At 39.6% G+C, this 21,442-nt stretch overlaps 1 protein-coding gene across 1 annotated transcript in view; it reads left to right on the top strand.

Annotated features, from left to right (window-relative positions):
- PDE7A (phosphodiesterase 7A) overlaps window positions 1-21,442 on the top strand; it is a 70,220-nt gene that overhangs the window by 25,561 nt on the left and 23,217 nt on the right. The window contains exon 2 of the mRNA XM_088540115.1: window positions 13,384-13,444. Within this exon, the coding sequence (XP_088396241.1) occupies window positions 13,384-13,444 (61 nt within the window). The remainder of the gene's footprint in view (window positions 1-13,383; window positions 13,445-21,442) is intronic.

The raw sequence follows: 21,442 nt of genomic DNA, 5'->3' as shown, positions 1-21,442 counted from the left end.
TTTTTTTTTCCTTAAATCTCATATTGCAATGTGTTGACAACTTTGTGACGCTTTTTTGAGCTTTTTTGCTTTGATGCTTTTGTGCCTTTTTTTGAGATTGTCATGTGCGTATTTTGTATTCAGATTTCCACTTAAGCACAGGAAGGGCAGTACGGCAGCCTTGCGCATTTCGAAACATGTGCTTAGGAATGGAACGTAAATGGCGTATTACAGAGTCAGAACAGCGGCAGGTTTCTTGTCCCGTGTTACTCTTTGCCAGTTTTCACTTCCTTGGCCAGGGTAATGGCAATGCGTGAAGCATGATGGAATTGAAGGTACTTACCAATTTCTTGCAACACGCTGTTCAATGTTTGTAAAGGTACAATTAATAGTGAAACACAGTCACTTAGAGCAGTTAAAACTTAAACATCTTGCCTATCACCTTCAGACCAGTCCGTCTTAGTGAGAGGAGAGCCACTCGGGCTCAGAAAACAGTCCGATGTCTTGCTGTGCCACGGACCTTTGTGAATGGGCAGATCCGCGGTGTGCGGGTCAGCGTGGACAGATGCAGGCCGAGGTGGCCCGGCCTGGCGGAGCATTAAGCTAGCATGCTTCTCTGCACAAGGTAATAAGCTGAGCAGCTGAAAAATGAGTGTTTCCTAAGGAAAAACGAAAGGATGGGTATGAGCCTGCTATCTTAATAACTTTCTAATCTTTTTTTTTTTTTTTTTTTTTTTCTTTTTTCCCTCCCCCTCTTCTTTCAAGAAGATTGGGTAAAGGTGGAGTTTTAACTTCTCCTTAGCAGCCTCCCTTCTCTGGAGGGAAGCATCTTGAAACACACTGCAGGTCTTCACTTGACTGGAGATTTGATTAAACAGGAGTGAAAATTCACAAGTTGAGGTAGCCCATGAGGCCTAAAAGATATTAACATGGGCATGGCTACACCTACCTCTCCCTCTCAGTAGATAGGTGTAGTTGTGCCTACTAGTTGAGGACACATTTCTGATGAACTTACATGAGTGTTACTTAAAATGATCTTGGACATGGTCTTTTTGAGGATGCTAAGGTAAAGCATTTCATATCTAATGGTCCACTACAAGTAAGGCTTTTGGAAGTATGTATAAAGTACATTTCAGTATGCATTAAACTCAGTTTTCCTGATACCTGTTTTTTCCCCAGGACTATCCTGTCTGCTAAAGGCTTTATACTTTGAAAATTTACTCAATGACCAACTACTGTATTTTCCTACTCTTTTAAAACCCTCTAGAGAGAATAGTCTTAAAAGCAGAGATCCGTGAGGCTTTTAGACAAAGAAAAAAAATGGAGTTTATTTTCACTGACAGCTTTTGAAGTACCTTATATTGTGTATACTACGCTACTATTGAAATAAACTTTATTTTTTAAAAGATTACTTATTCAGAAAGGCAAATCAGAGTTGGAAGACACATGCTGGAATAGTTCAAAAAAACGCTTCCAATACCTTCCTTTTTTGACTCCCATTTGAGAGGTGGTTTATTCACTTTTCACCTCTTTTTCTTCTCAAGTGAATGCCCCTTTAAAAATGTAGTGGAAATTGAGCACGCTCAGGAACCAGATGCCTGAAAAAATAGAGAAAAAACAGAGCCTTTGTCTAAGAGAAATTTTTCTGCAAGATTGAGTAAACTAGTGCTGTGAACAGGTATTAATTGCAACATGTGTACAATAGTCCATCTCCTGTGCTATAGAATTTCAGTTCTTCAGTTAAGTTATATTTTTGATACGAGCAAAGATTTTATAGCACGAACAGGTACAGTCCTGGCCCATTTTAGGAGTTTAATTTGCAGAAAATCTGAAATTTACTGTGTTAGATAAAACAAGTCAACAGGGGATTGATTGAAATTTATTATATGAGAGAGGCACTAGGTTTGTTTTCATTAGTACTGCAAAAGAACATTTTAGGAGGATGTACTTTAGATGTTCAGTGGTGTACAAAGAAAAGAAATTGTGTTCTCATTCATTCTTGAACTGAGATACCTTTTGCCTAATCGCTTTGTCAGTGTTATACAGGGCCTATTAGCTTCCATAAAAGTGACCTTGAGCAAATAATAGGAAAAGTTAAAAACAGACATCAAAAAAACTTCATCCTTTAAGAATATGCTTACTTTGGAAAAGATTTTTGTGACTTATTTACCAAAATACAGAATATCCAGATATCCTGTTTGGAAATGTTTTTGAAAATGTTATCTGTAGTGTTCACAGGATGATCCTAACAGTTTTCCATTGCCGTGCTGAATGACTGTGGTGCAGAAATTGAAAGTTATTAAGTTCCTTTCATTCACTGAGGCAGAGTCCTCAGTGCTTTCTGTAATTTGTTGCAGACTGACATGGACGAAGACCCTTAAAAACAAAAAGAGTTCCTTAAGAAAATTCCTAATTTCTGGTTTGAAATTTCTGGTCATTCCGGTTTGAGTTCCCTAGTGCTCTGTGGCTTTGGAGTGTGCACTTCCCTTTGTGACAGCAGTTCTGAGCCTGGCTTTAAGATCAACAAAGCTTTGAGTCTAGTTGCAGTGAGTTAGGTTATTACCATCTATTACCATCGTAATGAAGGCAAATTTTGCTAACTTTAATTTTTCGTGTCTGCTTATTGCTCACTAAATGATACGCATCTTTATTAATAAGCAGTTAGAGTAGCTAGAATTTTGGATCTCAGCTGCACCATAATTAGCATGGCAATATTTTAATTAAAAAGTTGAATCGATATAAAAATGCTTAGATAACATTTTAAATTAAAATGTAAGCAGGAATAGCATTTGTGAAACTTGTGTGCAAATACACACAAACATACACACACATTTATCTCTATCTATATATCCACACGCATATTTTTTTCCTTGAGTCCAGTACTGAGCTGGTGGTTTGGGCAGCAGCAGGAGCTACCCGCATTACTGTAACAAGAACACTTTTCATAGATAGCATGTAATTATGCTTTGGCACTGAAATCTGCTGGAGAGGGGTGTCACAAATACTAGATAGCAGCAATTACAGAGACAGGGAGCAAGGTGAGGAGAGGATGGGGGTGCGTTTAGAGCTTTGTTTTTCAGTGCTTGCCGATGATTTGGTAACTGGTCGTCCTCTGCTCTGTGCGCAAGCTGCTAGTGTAAGTGAGGTTAAGTTCATTTTCTGTTCCTTAACTAGTAATATGCCTTTTGGGAAGGTATCCTGGCAGTCACAGTGCTACAAGTCACTGCTTTGTGCGTGTTCCGGAAGGGGATGTTTCAAGGGCAAGTAAGACTCCACAGAGATGTCATCTCTGGCCCACGTGTATGTATGTGCCTACAAAACCATGCTACTCTGGAAGGTTGGAGAGATCTCTAGCAGGCCTCAAACCTGCTGTCAAAACCCAGGCAGTGATGGAGATGCGTGAAACTCCCCTGCGCTTGAGGGCTGCACGAGACCTGCCGGGGGCTGGGAAATGTGTTGCTGTTCCTCATCTCCAGATTTCCTATAGGTGTTAGTGAAGTGCTTCCTTTGTGGGGGAAATGTTTAAAGAAGTTTCCATAGGGATGGTAGTTACTGAGCTTTGTAAGACAACACTGGAGAGTGTTCAGGACTTATCCTGGGTCGTTCTTCAGGTTTGCAGAAACTGAAGAAAATCGTGGGATTTGAACAGATGGGAGTTTAGAGCTACACAAATAGCAAAGCTAGTTTGGGCTTAGGAGAGTAAGGTAGGAATGTGCTTCTACGTGGAGCCTTGCAGATCTTCAGGAGCGTACATAGAAATCAGCAGGTCTTTGCGGGTTACTGTGCCATGTTCATGTAGGGTGGATTTGATTCTGCTAGAAGCTGGTCGCACCCTGTGCCAGTTTCAAAATGAGGCCAAACTGATGTAACAATTTCCTTACTGGAATCTCTGTAAGAATTATTCTAAGGCCTTGTGCCTTTACCACTATACTGATAATGAGTTCTTATTTTTATGGGGTTACATGGCAAAGCATGCTCAGCAAATACAAAAAATGTAACAAAAATGCCTTTGACTGCTTAGAAATGACTGCAATACCTCATGACATATTTTTTTCAAATCAACCTGGGATGTTTTTGTTTCTTTGTTTGCAAACGGTGAGAGACACCAGTTGCACTTGTATATTTGAGCTGATGGTAAGGGCGGAAACTAGATAATAGCTTATATATTATGTATTATAATTAGATTAGATTATAATTAGATGTTAGGTACTGAATATCTTTTATTATCAAACATGGTATCTCTACATGCATTGAGAAAATTAATTTTAGAGGATCTAAATAAAGAATTTATGAAGTAGTGTGGCATGTGGGTGGGTTTTTTTTTTGTTCGTTTGTTTTCTTCTAAGGGAAAAATAAGAAAGGAAAAAAATGAAGCAGCCTTATGCCCGTAATTTTTAGAAGAAACAAAAATAATATATGGTAGCTTTTTTTATTTTTTTATTTTTATTTTTTTTCTTCTGGTGTGCTGCTTCATTTCAAGATGGTCTTATCATCTGCCCAAGTGTGTCATTGACTGCGCTCCCAGAAATTTGATTGCATACTGGGTAGTAGGCTAACACAGAGGAAATTCGGGACCAGCATATTTTTATATAGTTGCACACTTGATGCTTTACCATCCTTACTCTAATGATTTTAAATCATTTATTTCATATGCTTGCAAAATACCCTTTATTTTCCCCCATCTCAGAATTGGTAAGAGAACTCTTCAAAGCCCTGTTTTTTCTTGCAGTTCTCCTCAGCCTCTCCACTGGGGTTCACCTTCAGATCATACAAATCGGGGCGCTGCTTGGACTCTTCTACCTTCAAATTTACAATTTTATTACTGAAAAAGTTTCTGGGTTGCCAAACCCCACAGTTAAAACAAATGATACAGGCATTATTTTTCTGTGTTCTGCTTCTAGATTTATGTATTAGCCAATACCTTAAGAAAAGTTGTCAGTGACAAGAAACTAATTATCTAGACCACTTACTGGTGGATTCAGAGCAAAGGGTGTTTGCTTTGTACATCCTCTATGATAATATTGTGTTTTGCTTTTAGGAGTGGAAGAAAGATTTGCTCTGTGTCCTAGGGATAAGCACCTACTCGCTCCTCATGCATTTGTGTCAGGAAAACTCAGAAGATTGATCAGGGACTGGAAGTTGTGGCAAGAGAGGGGAGTGTGTGTCCTGCCAAGGAATCTAAAGCTCTGCCTCTGTTAGTATTTTGGAGCTGGTTCATTTTGAAGCAGCTCACCTCATTGCCACTGTTAACAGTACCCATCGGCTTGATTTTCAGGCTGCGTTTTGATATGTGCAAACTAGGCACCTTTCACAGGAAACGGGGCCATTGCACCCCTTGCGTGCACCAAATGTCCTGTAACCCCTTGTAGGGCATCATATAGCGTAGATGTACAAACCAGCAGGTGTCTTTTGAACTGTTCCAGTTGTTCCAAATTGCTAATGTAGATACAGCCTAATGCCATTTATTGATTAAAAAGAAAGAAAATGCCTGGTAATGACTAGTTGTCAGGGGATCCTGCCGTTGTCCGATGTTTGGAGATGATAATGTTTTCGTGTCTGCTTCCGTGACAGCCTGTATTTTGGGTGGAACTGGACTCTGGACCTTTAGCTGAGTGATGCGCTGTAGGTGAGGTGCAGTAGGTGTAGTTTAAATGTTCTTGCTTATGTTTTTGGTCTGACTGCTTTCCAAGGGCAAGGGCAGGCACAGAGAGCAGAGGATACAGGTTTGGAGTGCAATGATGTTTCATCTGGTGCTGAGATTATGATTGTAGCTCAAAAAAAAAAATTAATTTTGGGATGATGATTACAGTTCAAAAGGCAAGCAAATACTTCATAATATGCCTAATAACCAAAAGAGCCCTATCCTTCCTTCCCTCAGGAAAAGCACGCTGCAGGGTGTCTCCTGTTCCTGTGAATAGGAGGGAACGCATTTCTCAGTGCTAAAGTCGCTCCTTTGCTCAGTCTGCCAATTTGGCGGCGTTGTGCTCATGTTTGAGCTGGCCATACAATTTGTTTACAATAAAAATAACTCCTCAATAACAGAATATTGCAAGGTAGAATCATGAATTAGCCTAGTTTTTTGAGTGGTGATGTATATCTTTAATGATTTTTTGTTCATCTTCTAGTCTAGCAAGCCTTTCTGTGCTGAAATATATTGCAAGAATAAAAAAATAAAAAACAATCAGTCTTGGGTTTTTCCTTTCCCCCCAGAACTTCCCTAGGACCCGGCAAGGCTTTACTGCTTGCCGTGTCCCTGCTTGCAGAGCCTCCCTGCGCAGTGAGGACTCGGCCGGGCCGCCCTTGCCCGCCGAGCAAGAAGAGACTGGGGGCTGTCAGGTGACCGCAGCGCCCGGGCAGCTGTCGGCGCCGCCGCTGCCTTCCCTTCCCTTCACTCCCTTCCCTTCCTTTCCCTTCCCTCTGCTCCCTTCCCTTCCCAGCGTCTCTTCTTTACCCGGCTCCCAAGCGCGGGAGCAGCTCTCGGTGCCGGCGGCGCTCAGGGAGGTGACTATGCTGCGGGTCTTTGGGGCGATCCGATGGGAATCGCGCTGATCTGGTGGTTAGCTCTGATCCTTATCAAATGGATCGCTTCCAAGGTAGGCCCTTTTATTCCTGCGCTTTGGTTACATGGGCTCTGTAAGCAGCCCGAGAGATAAGAAATCACTGAAAGCTTCTCTTTGCAAATACTTTTTTAAAAAAAAAAAAAATATTAAACTCTGACCTCTTTTGAATATACTCACACCTTTATACAATGTTTCTTAAGTGTTCACACGTGGCTTCATATTCTCAGTTTAGGAGGGTCTTTTTTTCCGCTCTCGAAGTGTGAAGACTGTTTGTAGCAGTGGGAAAAGTGATCCGAAAAGGCTTCTGAATGGCAGGGTTTGATTTGCCCTCCTTCCTCATAAATCTTCCAATTTGCGGCTGTTCAAAGACTTTTTGTGAAAATAAGGGGAAAGGATTTTAAAGCCAGTGAGTATAATACAGACTGAGCGTGTTGCTTCCTGGGCAGGATATCCTTTTTTGTCGTGCTGATTTCAGGGTTACGGGAGTGGAAATACCAGTTTTGTTTGCTTAGCTGAAGGACCAGCTCCTGCTCTTTCCACCTCAGGTGCTCCTGTTACGGGAAGCAGGCACTGGTGTGGGGCAGAATTAGCAGCCTCGTCCGAAGCGCCGCGAGGACCCGCGTGTGTATGTTGTCCTGGTCACTGCGGGGACGCTGCGCGTGCAGGGAGCCCCTTCCCTCTCTTGAGAAGCCACTGCCCAAGCTGGAATTAGTGCTGAAAGGCGTAACAGCAACTTCATGTTTACAGCTGTGAGGGAAAGCTGGAATCAGTGGAAACTGAAAAAAAAAAATCAGGGTGCGTGTACTTAGTAGATTGTTTTTAATTGTAAACAAAATTTTAAACATTTTGCACGATTGATAAGAGTGCAAACAGCCATGAATTTGCTTCTGTTGTCAAGACAGGCTTTGCCAGGTACTTGTGCCCGTGCTCTACAGGCGGTGCCAGTAGCACAGTGCTAAGATTACTTAAAGCAAAAACATGAGAGTTAGTTGCTAGTAACTGTGATACTTTTGTCGCATCAAGAGAAAGACCAGAAAAGGTGAATGAACGTTGAACTGTGGCTGAAGGCAGATCCCAGTTACTGGAGTTGTCTGCATTTTACTAGAATAGTGGTTTTTCTGTTTTTTATTAACTTCATGCAGAAAGCCAGCTTAAGAACTATGCCTGTAGTTTAGTTTGTAAATTTTTGACATAGTGCAATTAAGCATAAAGCCCTCTGTTACTTACCTGTTGTGTTTTTAAGTATACTAAGGACTGTTTTTCTGAAGAAGTGTTTTTTGTCGTCTTCATCCAGTCATGCTACTTCACTATTGCTTTTGGACTCCCCCGTCCCTTCTGATTTATTTTCTGAAGGTGATGCCCCTGTATTTTTCAGTCCTAAGTCACTTTAAGTACATAATTTCAGCTCCTTTTTCAAACTATTGTTTTGTATATTTTTGTTCAGTCTTGAAGTTTTTATGATAACAAAACTTTGGGTAAATGATGCTATGCATTAGATTTGTGGATGTACAAAAGAAAATAGTGGTGTCGATCTATCAAGTATCCTTAAAAGTTAATACAACCGCTATCATTCAAACAATACCTAAGTTTATCAAAGATTGTCTTCCGTCTCTGGGGACTGATGATGTGAAGCAGCTTTATACAGAAGAAAATACTAAAATCTTGACACTCAAAAATTTAAAATGTACCCACACAAAGTAGATGTTGCTGCTGATTTGCTTTGTGTTCCTGACATTAAATGTATTTTCTTACCTCTAGTTTGATAAACTTTCATAGTGATTGATTTGAACTTCAATGAGATATTTATAAGTTAGTAGGGCTTCTTTTTTTCTTTTGCAGTTGTTTTCCTTAGTTTAATAATTTAATTGCTTTAAAGGGGCCTTTCCTAGTATTTTACTGAGAAAAAAAAAGGTTATCTTGTGGGGTGCTGGGAATTCTTAATTACTGAAATAATTCTGGGAATCATGATAAATGACAGTCTCTCTTTTGAAATACAGTGATAGAGAAATCCAATCCAATTAGTTTCTCAATCTGAGGACCTGGTAAACTGTCTCATACAATACCTTGCATTGTGTTCAAGTGTATGTATTTGAAATAGCACAGTTAGAAAATTGCAATTTCTGTAACAACTTCTGCAAAGCCGGTCTCATTGTCTCCTTCTGCGAACAGCTGGTGTCTTTGATTGTCTGTCAAATAACTTAGAACTGAGTGCAATAAGCAAAAATACGTGACTAGTCGTTTTCCTGACCTCTGATACCCTTCCTTTTCTTCTGAGTGTTTGAATAAACTCTCCGCTGCTGCAGAATGAATGGAGGAGCTGCTTGGCCGGCCGGGGCGCGTGCCCGAGCTGACCGCACAGCAGTGATCCCGGTGCTCCGCGCTGCGCAGGGCTGGGCGGTACCTGCGATACAACTGCTATCCGCGGAAACTTTGCTGTTTGGTTTGAACAGCAGCAGGTGCTCTCTTTCCAAGTGTTACGTGTATCTGCTGTCCTGCCTAGGATCACTGAAGTGGCTTCCCTTTGAAGGCATATCGCTGTGTGAGATGTCGTTTTTATTGCATGGCCTTTAATTTCCTAGTCTACTATGAAAACATTTCTCTGGGAAGAATTGTCTTCACAGTTCTGTTGGGAGATACTCCCTTTGCCGGTTTTGGGGGAATGCTTTTATCATTGTAGTTTTTCCACCATTAATGGATCTCCCATTTTACTTTGAACTTCATCCATTCCCGTTCCCTAAAGATATGCTAAATCATAAGAGCAATGAAGGCTTTTCTTCCTGTGTCCTTCAGAAGAATAAACACTGCTCTGATGTGAAGTTGAGGTGAAGTTTTCAAGGTGGAAACCCAGTACATCCGGTTACTTTCTTTTTGACATCCATCTTCGTTGCAGAAGCAAAACAGCCCACTCGGTTCAAAGTTGAGTATTTGTGTGCGGGAAGGATTGGAGGGGTAAAAACCTCACCAGATCATGTGAGGAATTTACTGCATGACTTTGGGGACAACAGATATTCCCACAGGATCAAGCTATCTTTGTGCTTCAAAAGGGAATCTATATGAACACGTTAACCTTGAGCTCTGAGCACAAGTATTTCTGTGCCTGGTGCAATGAAGCTCAAGTGTCTGAGTCAGGGACACGTGTGCTCTTAGACTTGTCAGTAGAGCCAAAGCCTGTGGTAGACCAAAAAGGTGGTAGAGCCCTAGAAACCCTGTTTTACTCTAAGAGAATTCACATGATTCATGAAATGGAAGAAAGTCAGTAAAGAGAAAAGGTGGTTTTGGTAGAATAATTTGATATGAGCTTGGATTTAAGCACTGAGTTTCTATAAACATATTTGGAGTTAGCCCTTCTTGGTTGAGAGCTGTGGCTACCTCTCATAGCCCAACTCTGAGTGCTCCTGTGCTTTTTGAGGAGCCTTAAACAGATTCTGTCCTTTAAGTTATTAGCCAGAGGTTTCTAAAGGCTGATAAAGCAAATGCTGCAGTCGTCTAGACCGCATAAGTAAGGTGAGTTTTAGTGTTATAGCTCTGAAATCTCTCATTACTAATGGGGGAGGGCACACGTTTGGTGGGCATCAAGGGGAGAAACATAGTGATTGAATTCTTTGAGCTGTTACATACTTTACAGAAAGTTTGTTTTTTCAGGAGCTGTTTGCCCTTCCACTTACAAGTTCTTTGCATGGGTGAGTTCACACGTGAGTTAAAAAACTGCAGCCTTGAGTCTGTTTGGTTAGAGGGAATTAAAAGCTGAATTTGAGCAGCGAATCTTGAAGAACCACAGTTGATTAAATGACTTCTCCTTTTTTTCCTTTTGTGGGTTTTTGCTGGTGCATTTTTCTGGAGGAGTGTAGGGTAGCATAGTGCAAATATGCTGACATTATGACTTAAAGGAGTGAAACTGGTGGTAAAGCTCAACCTGCAGTGCGTGATTTAGTGCAGTCCATTACCTATGGAGAGTGTGAGCTGCTGCGGAGCAGCCCGTGGCTGGAGGAGCACTGGGTTATTTTATTTATCTACCTGCCACAAGTTGCTAAGACCTCTGAGCCTTCAGCTCCCTCCTTGATCTCCACCGGCCCCTTCCCCCAGAGCTGCCAGCTCTGCCCCGCAGCCACCCTAGACCCTTCCCTCCATGGCACTTGCTAATGGCTGCTTTCTTTATCTCTGATTTCACAGAATTTGTATGAATTAAGTCTCTGTAGGACCTCTACCCCTCCAGCAACATTAGCTGAAATGGTCCCATTGCTTTTAATGTTTTATTGGCGATTCTTGCACAAGGTTGCCTCTCTTTTTCCTTTGGCAACCAAGCTTTAGAAGGTACCTTTGAAAGACTATCTTGGTCAAAGTTTCTTTTGAAATCTTTCAGAGTTCTTGCAGAACTAAATGTTTTATGAATGAGCGGGTAACATTTAAAACAATAGGCTAATATATTTGATACCATTATTTAATGATTTAGTTAAGTAATATTTTCCAACTAAAACATCAAAGGGGATTTCACTGCTAATTGGTTTTCATGTATTGTTTTCCTTCTCAGAAACTCCCATTCCAGTTGCGGATGGCCCTTCCGTCTGCATGTGTGCGACCTTTCCCTGTATTGGATTACAGAGCTGTGCTGGCCGTGTCCAGAAATCTGGGTGCTAGACAGGTGCAGAGCACGAGTTAGTGCTAAATAACGTTACTGGTGGCCCCTAGTCGGTGGTCTGAAGTGCACCGGGTTGCTGAAAGTACAGTCAGCTGAAACACGTGGAAATGCAAGGACAGGTTATGGGAAGAAATTTGGAAATGTTAGTGGGAAGTGGGCATCGTTTTCTGCCCCGTGAGTTGTACTGCCAGCTTTCCCATCAGGGCAGGCGCGATGCTGTGAGGAATGCTGGAAGGAGTATTCCAGGGGAAGGATTATTTGCATGGTTTATGATCTTCCAAGGAAATACAGAACAAAAGAGTGACGACAGCATGAAAGTGTCATCCAAGAAGTCCTTCCTTGTAATCTTTACAACACCTAATATAATTGGACCCATTTGCAGTTAGGTCTTTGGTCATTTCTCTAATTAAAAATTAGTCTTACCTTTGGAAAAACTCTCGGACTTCAAGCGTAAGGATTTTTTTCTTGTTTTAACTTGAGAAATATTAAAACAATTACGTGTAACTCCTGGGCTGGGAGCCTGACGCATTGTCAGTTGTGCAAATCATGCCGATAGAGGCTATTAATCTTCAGTTTGTTTGTGCGCTCAGTTTACTTTATAGGTAGATGCATATAAGTAATCCCCCGGACTGATTTATTCCTTGAGCTCTCTTGCTTCCTTTTAGAAGTCTTCTCAGTAGGCAGCATCTTTTCTCCTGCACTGTTTCCTGCTGTGGTTTGGTTCCCCATGTTCTCGTCTCCAGCTTGCACATTCCCAGGCTGTTGGATGTCCCTTGTTCTTGCTTCCTGGAGGGGGCTGGGGGGTTGACCGTGTCCCCTTCCAGGGTGGCTTTGGTCTGCAGTTCCCACAGGGAGGGCTGCAGTAACCTGCCTCAGTGTCCTCAGTGGGAGTAAGCGTATTGGGCAAGAAAAAGTCACAGGAGTTGTTAAGGAAAAGTTCTTATTTTTTTGAAGAACAGCTGTTGTGGAATGGCAAAATTGAAGTCAGCTTATGACAGTAAAGCTAGGGTTAAAAGATAGCATAGGTGAAAGGCTGTAGGCCATAGGATGGCAAGTAGCAAAGGGCAGAGAAAACTCAGCAAAGGGAAGAAGAAAAAGGTGTCTAGCTGAGAGGTGGGGCTTCAAAGCTCTGCACGACTGTGTAAGTTGAAGTTAGTGTTAGGGATGATGAAGGGAAGAGCAGAATTAGTCAAATTTAAAAAGTCAAAGTAAGTTCCTATTTCAGTTGCCAGCGATGCAGACGACGATCCTGTGTTTTCATTTTGTGCTGACAGAAGGGGATGCGGAGCAGAAAGCAAGAGGTTGTAGTGTTTTGTAAGCGGAAAATAAATTGTACCGTGGTTTCTCACAGAGCCTTGTGACACATGAGGCCCGCGTTGTGCAACGGAGAGAGCGTTCTCCCAGTTCTCAGCTATTGCAGGACGAGTTTACCGGGCTCATGGGCAACTTCTCAAATTATAAGTATTACAGCACTGGCTTAAAATATATGGAATATAAGGAATATTGTATGTAGATAAGAAATACATCTTTTTCAGGAGTCTCTGTCCTGCACAGATATTCTGATAACTCTTTCAGACTTTTATTGGCACATGTGAAATATATCACTTGCTGTCTTGTTTTAAAATACCTGCCTGTTTTGCCTACAGAAAGTACTGGGTGGAGTGGGAATTGCATTTGCCAGCCATGTCCCACCTTTGCAGAACATACACTGAATTCCTAGGATTCAAGAAATCTTTTAACTTCTTTTAAAAGTAATTTAGCTTTGAAAGAAGAAAATATCTCATGGGTAAAAATAAATCAATTAGGAACTGCAAGTATGTAAGAATTACATTTTAGAAGGTCATTACGAGCATATTTTTACATCTGCCTAATCTCTTTTTGTGTTCTTTTTATTATGGGAGTGATGGAGGAACATCTGAAAAGAAATGCCTATGGGTATTATTCCCACACTCAGCACTCCTAGACTCGTTTCTTGTAATTTCATTGCTATCAGTTAATGTCCTTCCTTTGTCACCCCTATGAAATCCTGAAATGAAATCAGAACATATATTTGAAGGGTACACCACCAAACTTTCAAAATTAATTTTGAGAATTAAACTGGGAATGGATAATTACTACTATATTCTGTTTTAGCTTAATTTAAAAATGAATCAGTTTAACTTGCACAGAATATACTCAGTTTTTATATATTTTTTTTCTTTTTTGTAGAGACGTGGAGCAATTTCCTATGACAGCTCTGATCAGACTGCGTTGTACATTCGTATGCTAGGTAAGCATACCAGTTTCTACATTGTAAGGTTCTAATATTTGTGACCGTTTTAAAAATATTATATTTAAATATTTATATGTTGTACTCTTAAACATATCTTTGTCTTTCTCCTGGATAATATTTTGGTTAGATTCTTAGAAACCTCCTGTTTCTTTTTGTGTTCATTTGGAAATTTTTAGTTTGTTTGGCTTTTTTTTAAATTGACTGTTGCATCTGATATCTTTCTCCTATTTATCTTTTAAAAAGAAAAGCTGTGATTTCATTAATTAATCCTGTAATTATTTTCCCTAGTGACTCTAATTTAGGGTGAGACTTTCGAGAAGAGGCTTGTATTTGAGTAATAACTCATCTTTAATAGTATTTAAGCAAGAACCTATCTTTAATAAAATATATTGCTACTGTTAAATGTATATTGACAATCTCATGGCATGTGTTTCTATTGCAGTGATGTTCATCCTTTATTCATGATGGATCTTTATTTCTATTACACAGCTTTTCGTCACCTCTGCATGGTGTTCTTCCCATTAAAACTTTACAGCTTAGAGAATTGTTCTCTGTGAGAGTTCCAGTATCAAGACTGAAACTATGAAATACTTGAGCTCTTCTTAAAACAATGATATGGCTTGAAATTACACTTAATTCTCAAAGATAACTTGAGAAGGGAAATACAGCCTGATAGGGCCAGCATTTAGCAGCTAGTAGGATATTTCCAGAGCAGTAGTTAGATGAAGTTAAAGTCTGATTAAAAGGAAAGGACAGTATTGGGAGGAGCAACCACCAGAGACCCTGTGTGGTACCGAGCATGCAGAGGCAGGAGCTGAGGTTGGAGATGGGGGAGCAGGAGGTGCTGAGCTCTTGTGAGCTCTTCCTGCTTCTCCTCTGGATGGAGGCATGAAGGGTCTCTAAACGCTGTAAGACTCTTTCAATCCCAAATCATGGTGCTTGCCCTCAGCAATTTTCAATATAGGTACACATGTATGCAGTTTTTGACTTAGCCTCTTATGTTCTTATTTTTCATACTTGTTACCTACATACTTGTTCTTTCACGCTTGTGAAGTTAATACTGTAGGGCTTACATCAAAAATTCTTTAGCAGGTAGTGAAGGTAGACTTACTTTAGAGACTTGTAAAGTGGAGATGGATGGAAAATCTTGGCTTCCAAGTGTTTATGAAAAAAAAAAAAAAGCTAATTTAATTGCTTTTCTGGTTATGGATAGATTTACTTTGTTTTTGGAAGTCAAAATAACCTTTTTTTCAGTGATCCTTTTTGCAGGGTGAACAGTAGAATTCTCCAAAATGTAATTGATTCTTCTGCTCTAGTAGAAGAGTTTGAAAGTAAATTCAGGTCTGAGGTTGCTTCAAAATCACAGAAATTGAGTGATTTTGAGAAACTTCCCCAACAAGTGAAATATGTATTAAGTTTTTTGAGAAGCTTTGATATACTTGAATTAAAGGTAGTGTGGGTATATAGTTTTTGTCACTTCAAAACCAATCTCTTAATAGTAAAAGGCCAGCTTGTAAGAAAATAGTTCTTAGTATGTGGGAAGAAGGATCTGATTTCTGTTTCTTTTGCTGGTATGGGAGTTTAAATTAATTGTGAAGTAGGCGAGCTCATGATTTCTGCTGAAAACTTCTGCAATAATGCTGAAGTAAACCTAAAGGAAAGCAAAGCATGACTTGCCGTGGTTCTTTGTGTATATCATAGAATCATAGAATCATAGAATGCTTAGGGTTGGAAGGGACCTCTAGATATAACCATATATAATAGCATAGCTTGCTGGTGTTCTTGTCTACTACCACTGGCAGTTCAGAGATAGCAAGTCTTTAAAAGAGTTGACCTTTTCTATTTTCTGCTGGAGAGAGGACAAGCAAACAAAAAAGTTGCTCATTGTATGTTTGAATTAATTTGTAAAAAAGTATTTTCTCACTTGTTAGCAATCATTTTGTATTCTAAATGTTAACTGCACCTTGCTGTATAACTGTTTACAGATTTCTTTAATTATGATTGTATTTATAAATGGAGTGTAAAAAAGACCGTCCTGAAAGCTGAACAGTTGCCTACATAACTATGCAGCACAGCTTTATGAAAGTAGATTCAAAAGCACACGTATTTGACTAGGATTTATGGGTGAGAATGATGAGATGTTGCGTTTCCCGTGCGGCACAGCGCGGCTCCTTCCTATGATGCACTTCAGCAGTGTAACTGGGAAATCCTCAGCCATAACGTAGGGAAAGTTGAGCTCACTTAGAGGTTTGCCCTTCACTGGGTTGGTCATCAGTCCAAACTGACTAACTCTACTAATAAACTGGACCTGGAAAAGGAGTACCGTTTAGCAGGCCAGAAATGCCGGGTTAAGGCTGCCTCGAGCACCTCGCGGTGGCTCTGCTCTGCGGCACTGCCCGTAGGGTTGTGCCCTTGGGCTTTGCAGGCCGTTCTCATGGGAATCCCCTGGAAGCTCCTTTGCACCAAGGAAATAGAAACGACTGTGATATGGCGGGATTTTTGAGTTCAGCCTAAAAGAAGATCAAATCTTAGCAGCATACGAAGTAAGCAACAAACTGTCCTTACCAATGTCAGTATAAGCGAAGAGTATTGACTTGAATGACTCCCCTCTCATACCCCATTCCTAAAATATATCCTCGGCCACTCCTACGTGTCTGACGCACTGTTTTAAAATACAGATACAGATGCAGCATTGTAGAATTTTTCTCAGAAGATCTGTGAAGGACTAATGTATCTGCATCTCCCCGACCAGCTCCTGCTCTCGGCGACCAGGAGGGATTCTCCCGGTTTCTCCTAAGCATTTCCTTTGTAGGATTGTAACACTGTCTGCACTTCCTCTCTGCTTTTCTTGTTTTGTTTTTTTTTTTGTTTTTTTTCTTTGTATTGCCTGAAAATTTTGCTGCTGTGCATGGGGCTGGAAATGCAGGGTGCTGACTGCCTGTCTTGGGGAGCACTGAACCCTGTCTGCAGGCACCTCGAGCAGAGCAGAAATCTGAGTAGGTGCCAGTGGAGGCAAACAGACGTGCGGCGCAGGTACGCGCTCTTCTCTGGCAGCAGTCGTCACCTTGTCTTTCTTTTAATTTAATTCCAGTATACTCAGCTGACCTCTCATCTCTTTCTCCAACAAATTCAGTTTGAGCTTAACCTCTGATGCTAGCTGCCCGTGCTGGAAATCCTGCTCCTCACAACTTGCTGGCTTTGCCGTGAGCGTTTGCCTCGAGGAGACGGTGGCAATGGCCGCTCCTGGCCGCGCGCTCCACAGCCTCTGCCTCCTCTCCTCTCGCGCCGGGTGCCTTAGCGGGGCTTGAAACACGTGTGTGTAGCCTTTAACGTGCAGGGGTGTCACCTGTGGCGCTGCAGCTGCCCCACGAGCACCAGAGCTGCTGGTGCCGTGTGGGCAGGGCTCGCTCTGGGGAGGCCTAGGCCCCGAGCAAGCTGTCTCCAGGTAAGTCCTGCTGCACCCGCGTTTCTTCTCAGTTTGCACTGGCACCCGTGAGTCCCCCTCTTACGGCCCTCCCGGCTTTACTTACTCATCCTTCAGATGAGTTTCCCCATTCGCCCTCCTTGTCTTTAACCAGCGAGCGCTCTCGTCACGTAGGGCTACTCCAGAAACAAACTGTAGCCGAGTACGGAGCCCACAGAGATTTCATCACATCTCTGCACAGAGTCAGGTTTTTGAAGTGAAGACTTCACTACTTTTGCCCTTCTGAAGAAAATATAATTCCTTTTTATCTTTCTCAAGTCACTGAAACTTGCCAAGAGAATAAAATTAGTTTCTAGAAGACTGCTATCATTGAATATGGTCCCTTAAGAAAATACAGGAACTGTTTCAGGGACTCCAGTTTGATTTTTTACTAGAAATGTCACTTTTTTCCCAACATAACTAAGTTCTAAACTTCAGATTAAGTGGCTAAATTTAAGATAAAATCTTAAGCAGGTAGTTGCCTGCCTTAGGTCAAATCTGTGGGTTTTTGTTTTGTTTCGTTTTTTGATATATCAACTTCCTGCTCCGCCAAGGAAGTGTTAGTTATAAGCCAACAGAGTTATCTTGTGGTTTCAGAAGATTCTGTAACCCCTCTAAGATCTTGAAAAAGGTCTTAGGTAAACTTAAAAAATGGCTGATTTCTGTTCAGATATTAAATTTATTTTTCTTTTTACTTACTATAATAATAATTTGTTCCTGATGCAACTTTAGGAAAGCGTATTACATAATAGCATCCTTTTATTTGCTGGAATTTATTGGAATCTGAAGTCTCTTATGCCTTTCCTTTTAAAGTTATCTGTGATGATAAATATGTTTCTTTAATCTGTGTCATTTACCAGACACAAAGTTACAAAATCTTGTGCAGGATTTCTCTAGCAAATCAGTGCGAGTATGTTATGTTTGGAGGAAAAAAAGAAAAAAAAAAAAAGTTGGATGCATCTAAGATGTATTTATATTTGCAGATTAAATCAGCTGGACAGTGGATGCATACTGGTGCTCCAGTGTTTTTGTTTTGGGCTTCACTACACATGTGCAGCAGACTTAGCCTCACTGTGCTTCTGCGTCGTACGTGATGTTAGTATGTGCCAATATGCAGACAATTTGATATTTTTCTGCTTCTGTACCTGTTAGAAATTCCAGATATGATGCGTATGGCATTTCTAAATTCTACCTGAATCACACTTTCTACTTTTATTTACTGAATAAAAGTGGCAGTATTACCTTTTTCTTCCAGAATTCCAGAATAATTCCAAATGTTATCTAGTTACCTATTGTTAAGAACTCAGTTTTAAAAAACAAACAAACAAACAAAAATTTTCTGTCACAGACAAGGACAGAGGATTTTGTCTAACAGCTAATGAAACTTTTTTTTTTTTGCTTTCCTTTGTTGAGAACTTTTTACTTAATTAGTATGCAGATAAGTAATTTAATCTTACCTGTATCTTACTACTAAAATAGTAGTGGGAAGAAAAAAAAGGCAAGAAAAAAAAATTTCCAAGTATCACTTGTCAGTTAAACCTCTCTTGTTCGTTTTGTTCAGGTATTTTTGCTGAACCATCTCCTTTATTTTCCTAGCTTTTTCTATTCTTGATACTTTGAACAAATAAATTATTCACCAGACCATAGCTGTATATTGATTTACAAAAGTGACATCATCTTTTCTATCAAAAATTAAACAAATACTCGACTAAAAAGCTAAATATTCAATCCAGACTTCCTTTATTTTCCTCAGTTCAGCTGATGAACTGAAAGCTCTAGCTGTAACACAAGCTGTAGTTAGATAATTATTTTGGAAGATGAGTGGTGGATAAGGAAAAAATTTATTTTCCTGTGTGTAAACTAACACTTTCATATGTAGCCACTAAGGTAGTCACTGCCCTTTTTCCAAAATATACTTCTTGCTTTTATTCATTACTTTGTAAATAATATTTGCCAATTGTCTTTGTGCCTACCCAGAAGACTTCTACAAATTGCTGCCTCTGTATTTTCTTCAAAATTTCAAAGTGAAGCCTCTTGCACTCTGCTCACATGAGTGTTTGAAAGATTTGTAATTTGACAACGTCGTCCATGAGCTGAAAAATAGCTTTTGTAGAGAGTAATTGGGATACTTACCCTTGCAGCTGTTAAGTTTTTCATTTTCAAAAACAAACAAGCAAATAAAAGAAGGAAAAGCCGAAACCCACATACATTTCATATGTTTTTACTGATATGAAATGTCCCAATATACAGGCAGTCCTGAGTCCCTCTGTCTTTTGTGGCACTTCCAGGGTGCCTCACAAGATAACATTCATGTGAAGTGTGTCACTATAGATATGTCTGTGTTGAGATCCCTATCTGTAGAAACATATCTGTTAAGTGTTGAAAGTATTTTGCAAAAAATTTGGGAGGGTACCTTCAGCTCATCTTCTGAGATGCATTGTCCGTTCTTTGTTTTGCTGATAGGCTTAGCACTGCAAATCAACAAGTTGGAGAAGAAAAGAAAAAAGCAGTTTCAACATATTTGAGTATTTGCTTGAAATGAAATAATTGTATTTGTGAGGAGTATAATATAAATTTCAGTGATAGAAACAAGAACATTATCACATGTTAAATTTAACTTTGTTAGAATTTTGCAGGATAGAGTAGGGGGCAAGAAATACTATACATTTAATTCTCAAGGATTTGCCAAAATTTGTAGTCACTAAAGATTTTTAAGCAAAAGTTTTTGATCAAAGTGAGCTGCTTGTATTAATGCATACCAGTAACTATTGAAAGAACACTGATCAGCTTTCAGTTGGTAAAATTTATAAGTAGAAATCAGCTAGCATGGCAAAGGATTCAGGTTAAAGATAATTGAAGTGAAAAATAGTTTTATAAAATTTTAATACTGAATTTTGGTATTTTGATAGGCGCTTGTGTAATATTCAAACAGCTGAGCACAAGTAAGTAAATGCCAGTGGGAAATGTTTTATTTTGTAGTGTAAAACTATACAATAACTACTTCATTTGCTAAAAGCTGCCATTTCTAGAAGCCGAATCTTTTTGTACTACACAACTGTTACGTGTTTTTTGTGTGTTACTGAAGAACAAACCCACTTCTATGTTCTTGTTTACTCTCATATTAAGGTGTATTTTTACCGTACTGGTGTAGCAAGCTGTTCCTAATTTCATCTGAGTGCTTATCACTTGCTTTTGGCAATGTATGCTTAGGCAGGAGAGATTTTAACCAATAAAAGGGGGAAGAAAAAGAAAAAAGAAAAAAAAAGCATGCAATTGCATGTTTAAGGAGTCTTCAAACTTTGTTTTGAATTTCACCTTTAAAATAAGAAGCATTGAAATAGGCCTATGGTTTGAGTAACCCTGCTCCATTAAGTACATGAATCTTTACCCCTCCAGGCTATGTTCATTTGCATTTTATCTCTGCCACTCTTCCACACTTGTATTTCACTCTTGACCCTGTTTCTAGGAGATGTGCGAGTAAGAAGTCGGGCAGGATTTGAAACAGAGAGAAGAGATTCTCATCCATACATTGATTTCCGTATTTTTCACTGTAAGTATTTAAAAGCAGATAAATGACAAATAAATAACAGGCTTCCATTAATTTTAATTACCGAGCCTCTAAAAATAGTTAGCTGCTTACGTAGCAAGATTGTTTTTATACTTCTTAGGAAATTCTTTCATGCTACTTAATTACCCAAAAATAGTATAGTAAAAACATCACTGCTATTTACATTTTTTTTTTCTAAAAATAGTGTTTAAACTCTCATTTCTAGAATTTAGCCCTGAGTCCCTATGGAAATGAAGACTATCCTATATACAGCTACTGCTGTGTGTGCTGGAAGACACATTGAGCTGAGAGGAATTCTTCCCTGCTTTTAAAGAGCAGCAGAAGTACCTGCTGCCAGATAATGTTTGAAGGGAATTGCAATAGATTTCAGTATTCCTGACCAGATAATAAATCACGTAAGCTTATGTTTACTCAAACATATAGTTAGGACTTAAACTTTTCAGAGGCAGAAAATCTAAAATAAAGATCTCGAGTCTGACATAAATAATTTGTTGGGTGATCTCAATTTTTTTCACTACATCTAGATTGTTATAACTAAATATGCCAGTTCTACTTGTAATATAAAGGCTGCAGTAACCACCACACCTGAATAGTCAGTACAAGTGCAGGTATTTAAATCCTATTTTAATGATGCCATCAATGCTCATGTATTAAGCATAATCTTAACATATCTATACCAACATTACTTGTAACAGTACAATTCTGAGTATTCTGAATGCGATTCACGTACGTAGAAATAGTGTTTCATGGTAACAAGTGTGGTTGTTGTAAATATGGATAAAAATGAGTGGCAAAAACTATGATAATTAATATTCTTAACTGAAGTTATTCGTTTTTAAAGTAGATCATGACTTAAACATAAAATTTAAACCCTTAATTTCTTCAAAAAGTTAGTTTCATAAAATAGGTGAGAAAACAAAGTTTGAAGAGTGTGATATACTGAATTTTTCAATAAAAAAGATAA

The sequence above is a fragment of the Tinamus guttatus genome, unplaced genomic scaffold (assembly GCF_059628265.1).
Source record: "Tinamus guttatus ecotype Peru unplaced genomic scaffold, ASM5962826v1 Tinamus_guttatus_pri_ptg000056l, whole genome shotgun sequence".
Lineage (NCBI taxonomy): Eukaryota > Metazoa > Chordata > Aves > Tinamiformes > Tinamidae > Tinamus > Tinamus guttatus.
The sequence above is the reverse complement of the archived record's forward strand: the minus strand, read 5'-3'. Positions and strand labels throughout refer to the sequence as shown.